Genomic DNA, 13,845 nt, shown 5'->3' with positions numbered 1-13,845 from the left:
TGATTTGGAGCATGACAGTTATCCAGAATCTTCCAAAGTGAATCACCTAGGTTTTCAGATGCTGATTTTTCTGAGGTGACAGGGCTTCATGTCTCAGATTTAAAAAAGAAAGCATTAAACTGAACTCATCCTAAAACATAGCAAAGCCAAATGTCCACACAATTTCCCACTGAACAGGGCAATTGTTTTCCAATCTGAGCTGCTCAGTGTATATTATTTGTAACTGATACTTGCACTGGTTATAAGCACTAAAGAAACAATATAGCATTCTGGTAGTTGCCCATTCATCAACGGATCAAATTTCCTCACAGAACCTGGGCCTCTATGTAGCACTACAGTCTCAACTGACCTATCTATATATGTACGACAAGATCAGTGCTATCACCTAAGATGTGTAGAAAGTCAGATAACTTACTAAGGACACTTGAAATTCAGGCTGCACAATACCTTCAGTATAAAATGGATGAATGCAGCTGAACTAGACAATGTCTGTGGGATTCAGCTACATTGGTGGAGCTGCAATCACAAAATGATCAGCTGATGCATGATTTGTTCCATCAAATAAGCGTAACCTGATCAGCAAACTAGACCAACTAACTAAAGGATTACAAAAACAGGCTTGAATGGAGCCCACTGACGAAGATAAGATTTGGCTGTTAAAGATGATGTAAATAACCAGCAATGGCAGATCAAGTTGAGCAGAAGCAAGCAGCACAATACTGGTCTCCAGAAGGAACACTGACTTTTCAGAGAATTGGTTCTTCCTTTAGAGTTCAAATAGGTTTGCAAACTCTGGAGATAGGAAAAAGCTAATGTTTTTTTCCTATGGGGATGTAGTAATTGCAATGAAGGCTGCTGAAGTCTGTATGCAGACAATGATAATTTCAAAATACTAGCTAGCAGCATGGAATGAAAGTCACCATGGCTGAGGTACTGTTTGTCACAGACATTGTGCTAAAAAAAAATCCCAATAACATACAATATTCTTCTATTTATTTCAACTGTGTATCTTTAAATTCTTTGTCCTGGGTGTGGTCAGGTGAAGAATCCATAAACTTCTCTGTTGACAGGGAAGTGCTGTTTCTAAAAAGCCAAGATACTTAACCCTTCAAAAAAAATTCTAGCCAAATCCAGTAACAACAGCTTGTCATAAACATCCTGGTCTGAGCTGCTTGGTGTTTGAAGCACCACTACCACCTTGTGGCCATTCAAGTTAAACCACAGGGATAAAAAACAACGCCTAATCTGATTTCCACCTAAATCAATTTAGAACCATTTTGTTTTAACAAAATCTAACAATGATAATAACATTCAGCTCCAACAACCACACTGAAATAAATGCTCAGCACCCCACTGGTTTAAAGTTCGACTTTGACTTATCCTGTATCCTCTGGACACATCAGCCTACTGGGAAGAACACATTTCAGGGATCTTAGCAGAAACATAAATATCTGCATCTCTTGAATCAATTTAAAGATAGAAAGAAAACAGTAAATTGCTTTCCAATGCAGCATTTTTGTAGGTCAACTTTTTAGAAATGTTTACATTTTATTCAAAAAAATTACTAACTGCATGTACAAACTAATGCAGAAAGTTGCTAATACCAGAGGAGTGACTTATCCTGGGAGTGCTTCTGATAAAAAGAGGTTTAATGTAAGAGTTTGAAGTTCGGAATATATTAATCCTAACACTTGAAATACTCTTTCAAGTTGTGAACAGAACAATTTCCAATTCTAACAAACAAGAGTCTGACACGAGGAATGAGTAACTTACTTAAAATTAACATGAAGGGCTAGAAAAATTGGTTTCCATTCTCAGTTTTGACAGAGATTCTACAACAGCTTAAATGATAATTCTTCACAGGCCAACGCTCCCACACTCAAGCTAACTATAAGGGTTAATATACAATTGTTTGTGAGGCATGCTAAAGTTCTTCAGCAGTGAGCATCGTGAGAACACAAAACACATTTTACATAAGAAGTATTCCAAAAAAAAGACAATTGTATTACTGGGCAAATAGAGCACAGTAAATTCAAGTTGCAGCTGAAGCTTTGTGACTATTAAAGCTTTGGCATAAAGTGATTCTAAAATCTGAAATAAGTTTTGAAGCCATGTGATCTCCAAACAGCTACTTTTCACTGTATGCATAGAATTGAATGTATAGATAATCACTATAAATATACCACACTGTCTTCCTAGAGACATTTCCAACATACGAGTGAACTAAACTATGTATTTGAAATAAGATTTCAGACAATTTATGCAGAAGTGAAGGTGCTGATTTTGTGTAGAAGTGAATAATTTACTTTCCCACTATCCTGTATTTTTTTTTTCCCTAAGGTTCTTCAACAAATCTATCACTCTAGACTAAAATATTTTCCGAAAACTTTCTAAAAACTGAAATACCTGTATATTATTACTGGACACAGATATTGTAACCTAGTACTGAAACTGTATCTACAAAGAAGTGAATAAGAGGGAATTTATAATGTAACAAAATTTCATGTTCAACCTTACCCTAAGGTCCCCTGTGCCAGGAAAATATTCACCATACTTATGGAATGATACTGTCATGACACGATCTGTGGTATAAAATGCTTCTTCAACACCATCACCATGATGGATATCAATATCAATATACAATACTCTTTGGTGATACCTAGAAAGAAAATCACGTATGAGAAGTCATCATTATCTGTTATGTTCATAATATACTGATAACTAAGAAGGAAAAACCTAACAAAAAAAAAACCAACCAAACACTAAAATGCAAGATTATGGTAATTTTTATCATTTTGGTTTAAGTGACCATATGGTCTCAGAATTCTCAGTACAGTCTGGATAATAATAAGTTTACCTTCAAAGTAAGCAATTTAAGTATGTAATATATTTAGTATTTACCATAAGTTGTCTCACTCCATAGAAGCTATACCTTGTGTTTCTTTTCACACCACTTTCTGTTGTTCACATCTGCTGAATTCACCTATTTCACAGGGCATTTCTTTCTGCCTTCTCAATAATTACCAACACAGTCTGCACTAAAACACCTCTTAGTCCATGCTTCAAACAGCATAGTGCCAGGAGTAGGAATAACTCATGTTCCATAAGCCCATAAAAAATAAATTTAAATACTTATTTTTCTGCAGCTTTTCCTCTTCAGCTCTGCAACTTGTAAAGACAGGCACATCTTTCTTTCCAAGTACACACTTACTATTAGCATGCAATTATTACACTACTGCTTAGTATTTTCTTAAATACTGCAAGTTTCTGATCATTTTATTTGAAATGGATAAAGAAACCAGTTGTTTGAAGCCCCAGAGCACTGGAAACGACAGTAGGTATCCCTTATATTCTATGCTGTTCAGTAAAGAACAAAGTCTATCAACAACAGAAGACACATTTTCATTATGCTTTGCATAGTGCTATTGAATGCAAGTCTCAGCATCCATAATTTCAGGTGGGCTAAGATTTTTCACTTAACAAGACACTGAATGGGGCAGTTTCCTATGGTCACAGAACCCATAACTATTTGAAAGTTTCCTTCCTTCACATGGACATTAAGCTAAAAAAATTCAAGACTGGACCACAGAAAATCATATCGCTTTTCTTAAACTGCAGAGACAGATCCTGAATACATGCTGTACATTAAAATGGATCTTAATTAATATGTTAATATTAACTATTTGTTAGTGCTTTTAGAAACTTTTTCCATCTTTAAACACTTCCAGATTACAGCTGCTTCCCCCATTCCTCACCAGCAGACTCCACTGCTCTATTCACAAAGAGTCAAATACCCAGAATATTTTTTGTAGAAAATTAGATTTATGGGCTATTAGAGGGGATACAGTCCCCTGAAGCAGTACTAGCAACACTTAGGATTTGATATTTTAGTGAAGCATTACTGCTTGAAGTTAATTATTTGATCACTGTTTCATTACTCTAATTTTTTTATTTTGCAGTCACAGCAGCACAGCTGATATTTCACTATTTATTCATAACAGCCACATTAATTCATGTAACAATCCAAGGAAGCTCAGTGCATGATCTTCCCTCAATATTCCTGTTTGGTTCAGTAATGACTCCAATGATAGGAAACAAGCAGGCATATTGAGAAACCAAATGGGTGTATGACTATGAGCACTATGCACAATGACTGCCCTAAGGGGTCAGGGCAGCGATCCATCTAGCCCACTATTCTGTCCATGAGTAGCAACAGGAGATTAACATTTACAGAAAGCATGCAAGCCTGTCCGTTTTCTGAAGTCTGCTACCCTAGTACTTCCCCACCATCTAGAATTACAGTATCTGGTGTTTGACAGGGTGTCTCACTGCTTGGATCTTTAACATCCATTTATGGACTTCTCATTCACGATTATGTCTAATCTCTTTTTTGAATCTGTTGTTGCTGTCTGCTTCCTTCAGCCTCCTGTAGCAGCAAGTTCCAGTAGCTCACTATCCTCTATGTAAAGAAGTACTTTTAAATATCTGTTTCAAACCTGTCTCCTACTAGTTCTCTATTCAGCTTGCCTGTATTTTAGTTTAAACTTCCTGAAGACAAATCAGGTGGAGCTTGGAGTTTTCTTAACTGAAATTGTATGAGTTCAACATGGGCTATGAAAACTCTCTGAAATAATAACTACAATCCATATCTTCAAACTTTTAAATACTTGAATTTGACACTTTCTATAATTTTATCTTGTTCCCATCATAAACTTACTTCAGTAACTCAAGGATGGCAAGCACAATATCGTTGACATAACAGAAACCAGATGCCTCCGATTTCTTCGCATGGTGAAGTCCTCCAGCCCAATTAACAGCCATGTCTGTCTGTTGTCTGTTCAATTTTACCGCCCCAGCTGTAAAAAGACATACACAAAAATAAAAGAAAATGCAGTCAGAAACTTCTGAAGGCCTTTAAATCTATTACATGAAATAGTATCTTATTTTTTAAATAAGCTGATCCTAGATCTGACCTCTTACCAACACTGAGATACAGACGCGTCAAATATGAGATATATCAAGTAATGGATGTATGATTATTATTTCTTTATTTAAAAAAAAATCTTATATTGTTTCAGTTTGGCATATACTATCAAAGTTCTAAGTTGCTGACATAAATGTAATAAAGGTACAAAACAGCTGGCAAACAACCTATACTTACCAACAGAGCCTCCAGTTGACAGCTGACAAAACTCAAACAGGCCATCAAATACAGGACAATCTTCTCCAACATTAACTGTATAAGAAATGTATTACTTGTCAAAAACAGCATTCCAACAGCATTGCTATATGCATGGAAAACATGGATGCAATGCACAAATTCGTTCAGCATTTTAACTACTCCCCCCACCTCATTTTTCTCAGGCTAAATTTATAAAGGCTGACAAGAATGTAAAGTCTTTATAATCTAAGATTTATTTATTTATTTATTTATTTTTTAGTTTCCACAGGAAGCTTTGTCTCCTTGTGAACAAGAAGTTAGTTAAATAATTTTTAGATTTCTGAAGTGGTGATTAACATAGGTCACGTTAAGAAATGCACAATTACTTGGAAAAATAGTTTGCAGAGAATAAGGCATCATAAAGAGGTTACAATACTGCCTTTTAAATTGATATAATAGCCGTCAAACTGGACTTTGAGCCTATTCCTATAATTAATGACATAAATTAACAGAAAGTGTGAGCACTGAATAATGTACAATTTGTACTATCTCCCTTCAACACGCATAAATAACTCCTTTTCTTGACTTAAACACATTTTCACACATTGATTTTTACTTCTCTTCTAAAAGCCATTCTTTTTCAGAAAGATTCTTGCATTAGAACAGATTTTAAGACACTTTTACACACAGCTCACAACTAAAGTTTAATCTGTGCATTAAGCCTACAGGAAGTATTATTTTGCATCTAGAATGCACCCTGTGAAAGGGGAGGTAAAAATTCTTCCATAAGCTTAAAGAACATTTTTGACAAAATGTCTGCTTTTAATAGAAAAGTTGCAAAATTAGCATAGCTAAAGGCAGGCACATGTTGCTCTTGTTTCAATATTTCTCTTACCCACCTACACCATTAAGCCATGTTCATGCCTCTGTATTGTTGAATATTTAGTTTTAAACAATGTTAACCATTAAAGCACATACACATAGATTTAGCCTAATGTTGACACTTACATCTCTGCATTTGCTTGCTGTACTCAGACATATTATCAGGTCTTATTGATCGTAGAAATTTGATGTATTCATCACTATGGTACTTGGTCATTTCCTCAGCAGTAGCTTTGTGGGGCCGCTGATAAGAAGAAAAAGTTATAGAAATAATCAGAGCGCTCTACAAAGTCGGCTAACAATTTGCTAAAACAGACAACTTGAAATAAATCTGATGTACCTGGAAAGGAGAACAGTTAAACTGATAGTCGTGCTGCTTTCCATAAAGCAAGCGCTACTCTGTTGTTCGTATACAACTTGATAAATTCTTTGTGCAGTTACCCCAATGGACCCCAAACACCTCACCCTCCCCAATCATAAAAATACAGGTGAAAATTTTCTCCTGGGCCTCTACATCACTTCTTCCAGAGATGGACAACAATTTGTAACCCTCACCAGTCATAAAATACTGCTTCACTTCTAAGTAAGAGAGGTCTGAATAAATTATTTAACTATTTTTTATTTCCACTTCCACTTGTGTGAAAATACTTGAAGCCCTTTAAAAATAACTTTAAATGCTTCAGTGGACATTCTGTTGCTTATACTCACATAGATTTCCATTTTTCTGTATAAGCCATAATTTAGCAGCAAGTTGTGGGTCATTCGGATCCTATGAGGTTTCATTGGATGCCCTTGTCCATAGTAATAGTTTCCGATATCACCTGTCAATATTACACAAACGAATAGCTATTCATATTACAAAATAACTTTTCATTGCTACTTAAAAGAATCATTCTGAGAAGATAAGCAAGCAGGTATGATTCCAGAAAACAATCAAACCCAACAAAGGGACTAGAGTCTATTTCAAAAAGGCCATGAGGAAAACAAACTGCAGATAAAAGGTTGCATGTCAGAAGCAGAGGGCAAAAAGGAGGCCAAATCTAACACCTCTACTACAAGCAGACAGTAGTGGGGGACAAAGATGCCTACAAGACGTGGTTTCAAAACAAGAGTGGACCAGAACTGAAGACTAAAGTAATGGAAGACAGAACTGGAATTAAGAGGGGAGCAGAAACTACCGATGACGTAGCCACATCTATACCATAATAGAGGCTCTACCAAAACCTACCATTTTGCAGGAGCTGATTTTAAAGATACCACCCTCAGCCTGCCCTTAACTATTAACCCTAGCAGTTACATTCCAGAACTTAGCTTCTGGGCCATTGCTGCAACCATAAGCACAAACATTCCCCAGACACCTGCTGCTAGAGATCCACAGTAGTTTAACAGAACATTGTAATCCAGATTAGCCCAGCTTTGTCAAATTGGAGAGCAACTAGACACACAATTAAGATTTGACACTCATTTCCAAGAAAAGAATGGTTACTATCATGGGCTGGTAACTCTTCTCCCCAGCTCGGGTACTGTTAGGACATACATGCCTCCACTTTGAACACTGACATTCCTGAGACACAAACCACTTTAAACAGAACTGGCAGTCCATATGTTTCTGGAAATGTAGACAAGGTGTGTCCAGTTGTCAATGGTTTTCAGCTGGAGAATTCCTTAACAACTCTTCGCAATAGAGCCTCTTTTCATTTTGATCAAATTTCCTGGTATGATTAGTGAAGTTTACCTTCTTGAAATTTTTACTTTTCTTTCACATCCTCCAACATGCTCTGCCTTGTCCACTGGGAATGAAAGAAACACTATTTTCACAATGTCATACTATTTTACAAATTCTGTTAGCCAGAGGTGAGAAGCAGTAGTGTGACAAAACAGCTCGAGTTTCACTTTTTCAACATGAACTCCAGCTCAGAAGGAAGGGAAAATGTCAGCTTGCAGTAGCATCACCAACTACCAAGAAAAGCAAGCATTACAAGATTGTAAATCTCAAAGCATTCCAAAATCCAGCTTTCCGCTTTCAAAGTGACAAGTAAGGACAATTGGGAAAACAGATATAGTCTAATGTAATGTAAGATGAAGTTAACTAGAAAAACAATCGCTCAAGGCGTAGCTCTTAGCCATCCCAACACAATGAAAATACCAATTTTTTGCATTAAGTTAAGAACTTTGAAGAACTTGGACCTACTCCTAATTTAGGTATTTAAGTGGAAGATTAGCACTTCTTGTCAGTTACTAAGACTTGGAGTTTTGCAGATACTTATTGCAAGCCTGCAGTTTTGGTCACAAGCAGCTTAAGAGCTAAAGGTATTAAGAGAGTATGATCACACTTCTTCCCCAGCAAAAACATTTCCAAACATTTTTCAAAACAGTACTTCACAAATGTGGTGTTTAGGAGAGATCTATCACAGCTCTCTGAAACTAATGACTAGAAGACCGAAACCAACCACTTACTAGCCCTACTTTGTTTTGTGAAGTTACTGTTAAGTCCCAGATTTACAAAGCTTCAAGCTAGTAAGAGCTTAGAATTTTGAAAATTTTAAGACAATAGTGACTTCCAAAAATGCGATGCTTTTGAGGAAACTTCATTCCAAATGCATTTGTGGCTTAGAGAATGCATATGTATTTAATATATTTTTAAAACACTTCATTTTATCTATTTCAGTTTGTATAGTCATCACTGACATCTTACTCAGAATGCTGAAGGATAAGGAAGCAGACAATTAAGAATTATTTTTTATCTTATGTAAAACAGAAGTTCTATTATTTTCCCTTACATAAAAGAAAAAAAAACCAAAAAAACATGAACAAGCTTCCCAAATATACTTGCAACATCTCTCAACATATTGCAATTAATCAAACAGATTCAAAATTAAACATATTCTAAATAAACATACACTGCAGTGTATACTTAAAAATAATCAACAAATTAAACATAACTCTTAACTTGTCCTTTATTTTTTACAAGAAATGAGAACTTTTAAAAGAATTGGCAAGTTGCTAAATGTAATGGGAGCTTATTTAATTAAATAGAAGATCTGTAGGTGAGCATCTGGCAGAAGCATATTGATCCTTCCACACTAGAGGTCAGCAGTAATGACTAACAATAGGTATCAGTATAATACACTCTAGCAACAGGCAATATCGTATACATCTTTTCAGGTCTTAGCATCACCAATAAAAAAGGGTTTTGGCAGTTGCCTAATAAAAAAATAAATTCAAACACATGGACAAAAAACCAGTGTTTTGAGGGACTGTTGCAATGTGTATGTTGGCAGCAGCTGGGAAGGAAAAGGCACATAAGAGGTTCCTCTTTCTTCACTAGCACCTTGATTTCCAGCCCACAGCACATCACAAAGGGGACCATCTTGGAGACATACTTCGGTGAAAGCAAAGGTGTCAAAAGTCTCTCCTCCTGTATCCAGTGAAGGAGAAGGTTCCCTGCCTGGTACAGACACTTCATCCACGGATCCTGCAATCTATGTATCTCTTCTTCATGTATCACAGCCTTACTGGACTACTTTGGGGAGAAAAGCAAAGTGTACCAAGAGCTATGTTGAAAAAAAAAAAAAAAGCTACTTCTCAATGCATACAAGTTACTTGCCTAAATTCTGAAGAGAGCTATCAAATAAAAATAAATCCATATGATTCCTTTGATGAACATAGTTTTAGACACTCACTTCCATAGCCAAGACTTCAGCCAGGTCTACAGATGTTAAATATAGAAAAATACAAGAGGCTACATGCCCTAAAGGAACTTCATTTATGCCTGACAAACACTCGACTGACTAACAAAAGCTGCTATGTTCCCAAAAAGTATGCTAGTCTCCCTACTTACTAAGATAGACAGAAAAATAACACTTTTAAATAAACCCATTACAAAACAGCCTTACAGGCCTGAACAAAGAGGCAAGATATAGCATGTTTTTGATATTTTGTGACTTGTAAGTTACATTACTTTGTAACTTTGATATAGATAAATTGTTATTCACCCTGACCATCTCTCTGCTTATTGTGAGTACACTTACCATGAAATCATGAGGTATTTCAGAACTGCACTCATCACAGAAACCTTTGAGTCAGCAGTGTGCCCAGGTGGCCAAGAAGGCCAACGGCATCCTGGCCTGCATCAGCAATAGTGTGGCCAGCAGGACCAGGGAAGTGACTGTGCCCCTGTACTCGGCACTGGTGAGGCCGCACCTTGAATCCTGTGTTCAGTTTTGGGCCCCTCACCACAAGAAGGACACTGAGGTGCTGGAGCAGGTCCAGAGAAGTGCAGAAGGGTCTGGAGCACAGGTCTTATGAGGAGCGGCTGAGGGAGCTGGGGTTGTTTAGTCTGGACAAAGGGAGGCTGAGGGGAGACCTTATCACTCTCTACAACTACCTGAAAGGAGGTTGTAGTGAGGTGGGTGCTGGCCTCTTCTCTAAAGTAACAAATGATAGGACAAGAGGAAATGGCCTCAAGTTGCACCAGGGAAGGTTTAGGCTGGATATTAGGAAAAATTTCTTCACTGAAAAAGTGATCAGACATTGGAACAGGCTACCCAGGGAGATGGTGGAGTCACCACCCCTGGAGGTGTTCAAGAAACGTGTAGACGTGGTGCTTAGGGACATGGTTTAGTGAGTTAGGTGGTGTTGGGTTGGACTTGATGGTCCTTGAGGTCTTTTCCAACCTTAATGATTCTTGGATTCTATGATTCTATGATTCTAACCACTACAATGGAAACCACACGACAAAAAAAATCTTAATAGCGGTCATTACATTTGCATTGACTTTGACAATACTAACGGGTGAACTCATGTAAAGATGAATGTAAAAACGATCATAAATGCCTGATCAGTCCAACAAACAGCTATTCAAACAGGCCTGAAATTACTACGCTAGACCCTGAAGGGTTGGGGGTTTCGCTCTGGTTTTAAAAATTAAGCAGACAGCAAAAGAATAGCAAAGTTCTGACTTTTGAGCCCTGAGCAGAGGTGGGACACCACCACCATGTTTGGAAGCCACTGCACAAAGCATTGATGGATTTCAATTAAACACTTCAGTTAAAGCTTACATCTCAGATAAGATCAACTTAAACGAGAAGTGCTAATGTACTTAAAGTCTGAATATAGTAGCATACTGCCTATTAAAACAGGTTTAGTCTTGTCTTTATGGGTGGAACCAACCACATTCTGATGCAGATCTCTCAAATTTTTCATGAAGGTAGAGCCTTTTGAACATCCACACTAAATTATGCACAAGCAGCAACCTAAACAATACTGTTAATGCACTGGCATGGAATAATTACACTTATTAACAACTGTAACCACGCTAGCTGCTGTGTGATTCTCTCAAACTGTGCTGTGCTGTACAGGAGCACAGAGTTGGAAAGACCATCTGGGTCCTGTCCTCAATGCTATGGGCAACTGTAAAGCACATATCTGCCTTGGAAGGGGCCACTGAACTAACTACCTGAACCATATGCTGCAAGGTCATGGCAACAACCTGAAGACATATGGCAAGAGGCTAAAATAAAAGCTACAATATCCTTCTATATCTAAGCAGTGTGAGCAACAGACTTTGCCATGCTATGGCCATATATATATTAAGGATAGAAGCATTTATTAAAAATATTTGAGATAACCAAAGTATTTTAAATTGTATGTTTTTAGTTTTTTCTATGGTATATTGGCTCAAATTTAAACAAAATTCCTGACCTGAGCACGATCACAAGCAATACAAGTTCTGCAAACTGGATGTGGCAGACAGTCCATTACAAACAGACTGCAGAAAACTAAATCCAGCTTCATCTACCCAAAGTTTATTGGTTCTGGGTATAGTGCAAAGGCTGTTAAAACTGTTAATCATCAGAAAATGTTAACAGCAATACCCTCCCAAAAAAACTGGTAAGTGACAGGGCAGTTTTTAAAAAGTAACTTTAGATGACAATCACACCAAGCTTCACAAAAAGCATGTATTGCGTCTCAGAAGATATACAGATATGCTTCTAGTACTTTTCAACACTTTTTAGTGTATGCTTTTAAAGAAACAGAGTGAAAGTATGTGTGAAGGGAAAACTATGACAAAAATGGTCATTTATTTCATTTACGACATCCTCTGAGATATACCACTACCTCAGTTGTGTGCTTGAGGTACCTCTTTATTTTTGGTTTTGGGTTATTGAGCGCTTCTCGTTTGATTCAAGACTTTGCTGGTAACAACACAGTCACAAAACACTCAGAATTGCCAGATGAACCATAAATTAGCACTAGAAATACTTACTGCAGGCATTAACTCTAAAATGTCTTCTAATAACTCTATTTCCAAAAGAAGCGTAAAATAACTGTTGGCTTTGGCAATAAAAACTGAAGACGACATCAAAAACATTCCAAAGCTGTTCTTTTGTCACACAGAAAGCATTTCTTAAATTAGATTTACAACACTCTTTTCTCTCCATTATTGTTAACTGCATTTATCCTAGTCTACATATTCAAGCAAGATACAAGCTACAACTGCTTTTAAGTCGCCCTTATCCTGCCACCTCCAAACTTCTTCCTTCTCCAATTTCTCCCCCCTCTTCACTAGTATAGGTTTTTGGCTGTTAAGGGAGCCTGACACTAACACCAAGTACCAAAATCCAGAGATCACATAAAAACTGAAGATAACCAGTATCTAGTAAAGTACAACTACCTGACTTGTTTGTTTTTTGTTTTTTTTTTTTTTTTTTAAAAAGCATATTGATTAAAAAAAAAACCAACCCAAACCATGGAAACATTTGCAGAGAGAAAGCTCCTAAACTCTCACTGCAGTCTTTCTTTCAACAAGGCAAGAAGTGATTCCTCTTCCCTAGGAAAAGTAAGATCCCAGCCTCACCAAAATTATCCCTAACAGGGGCCTCCTTTCCCCTTTAGGCTGAACAAAGAACCAGAGCTGGCAACAAAGAGAAGGGGGCGGCAACCACCACTCTGCCTCCTTTAGTGTGGTAAAAAAAACCAAGACAAATCCCACAAGATCTGCCATTTCTAAAGAATGGCAGATTTCCTACAGCAGCAGACACCTTTGATATCTTAGGGGGTTTAGCCATTTAACTTAATTTCCAAAATGGTGAAAACACCAAAGCACTACAGCAAAACAGCCTCAACCTCCGTTTCTTGGCCACTACCAGTACCAGCCTCAGACGCCAACTTAAAAGACTGTTACAATAGGAGGCAATTTACAAAAAAAAAATAAATTAAAATCACTTAACTACTCTGAACAACGAGTTTACCCTCCCAGTACAAGAAAAGAAAAACAAATGCAAACTCAAGAAGAAAACAAAAAGTTCTCACTGCTGTGACCAGAGAGAACCCCAACGAGTTGCTGCAAATATCTGAAACGCAGCACGAGCTCTATGTACTTTTTCAACGTGATTGACAATGCAGATCACAAGTTACTGTCATCAGGCAAGCGTGCAAACATAGCAAGCCGGCAAGCAACTCAAATTTCACCATTATTAAACACCTACACACACAACTTTCGCGTTTTGCTCCAAGAGAGGCTCGTGGAAGCCAAACCTCCACCCTAACGCGTGTTCCTTCGGGGCGGGGGGCACAGACCCCCTGCCCCCTCTGCACACCAGCCCTCTGTATGAAAGGCGGAGGCAGGGGAAGGCCTCAGCGCAGGAATCACCAGGTGCCGAAGACACACATGGCCTGGACTTTTTTTGCAGGGGAGGAGCCAGGCACGGCAGCGGCTCCAGCGCCACTACGCCGAGCGGATGAAGGGGAGTGTCTCAACTTTTCTTCTTTTCGGGGGAGGCGAGGAGAAACAATAGATA

At 37.7% G+C, this 13,845-nt stretch overlaps 1 protein-coding gene across 1 annotated transcript in view; it reads right to left on the bottom strand.

Annotated features, from left to right (window-relative positions):
• HDAC2 (histone deacetylase 2) overlaps window positions 1–6,870 on the bottom strand; it is a 16,662-nt gene extending 9,792 nt beyond the window's left edge. The window contains exons 1-5 of the mRNA XM_010079190.1: window positions 6,752–6,870; window positions 6,170–6,287; window positions 5,162–5,236; window positions 4,718–4,856; window positions 2,518–2,659 (exon numbers count right to left, since the gene is read on the bottom strand). Coding sequence (XP_010077492.1) covers window positions 2,518–2,659; window positions 4,718–4,856; window positions 5,162–5,236; window positions 6,170–6,287; window positions 6,752–6,826 — 549 coding nt within the window. The 5' untranslated portion in view covers window positions 6,827–6,870. The remainder of the gene's footprint in view (window positions 1–2,517; window positions 2,660–4,717; window positions 4,857–5,161; window positions 5,237–6,169; window positions 6,288–6,751) is intronic.
• Window positions 6,871–13,845: the final 6,975 nt, after the last annotated feature.

The sequence above is a fragment of the Pterocles gutturalis genome, unplaced genomic scaffold, assembly GCF_000699245.1.
Source record: "Pterocles gutturalis isolate BGI_N339 unplaced genomic scaffold, ASM69924v1 scaffold41288, whole genome shotgun sequence".
Taxonomy (NCBI): domain Eukaryota; kingdom Metazoa; phylum Chordata; class Aves; order Pterocliformes; family Pteroclidae; genus Pterocles; species Pterocles gutturalis.
The sequence above is the reverse complement of the archived record's forward strand: the minus strand, read 5'-3'. Positions and strand labels throughout refer to the sequence as shown.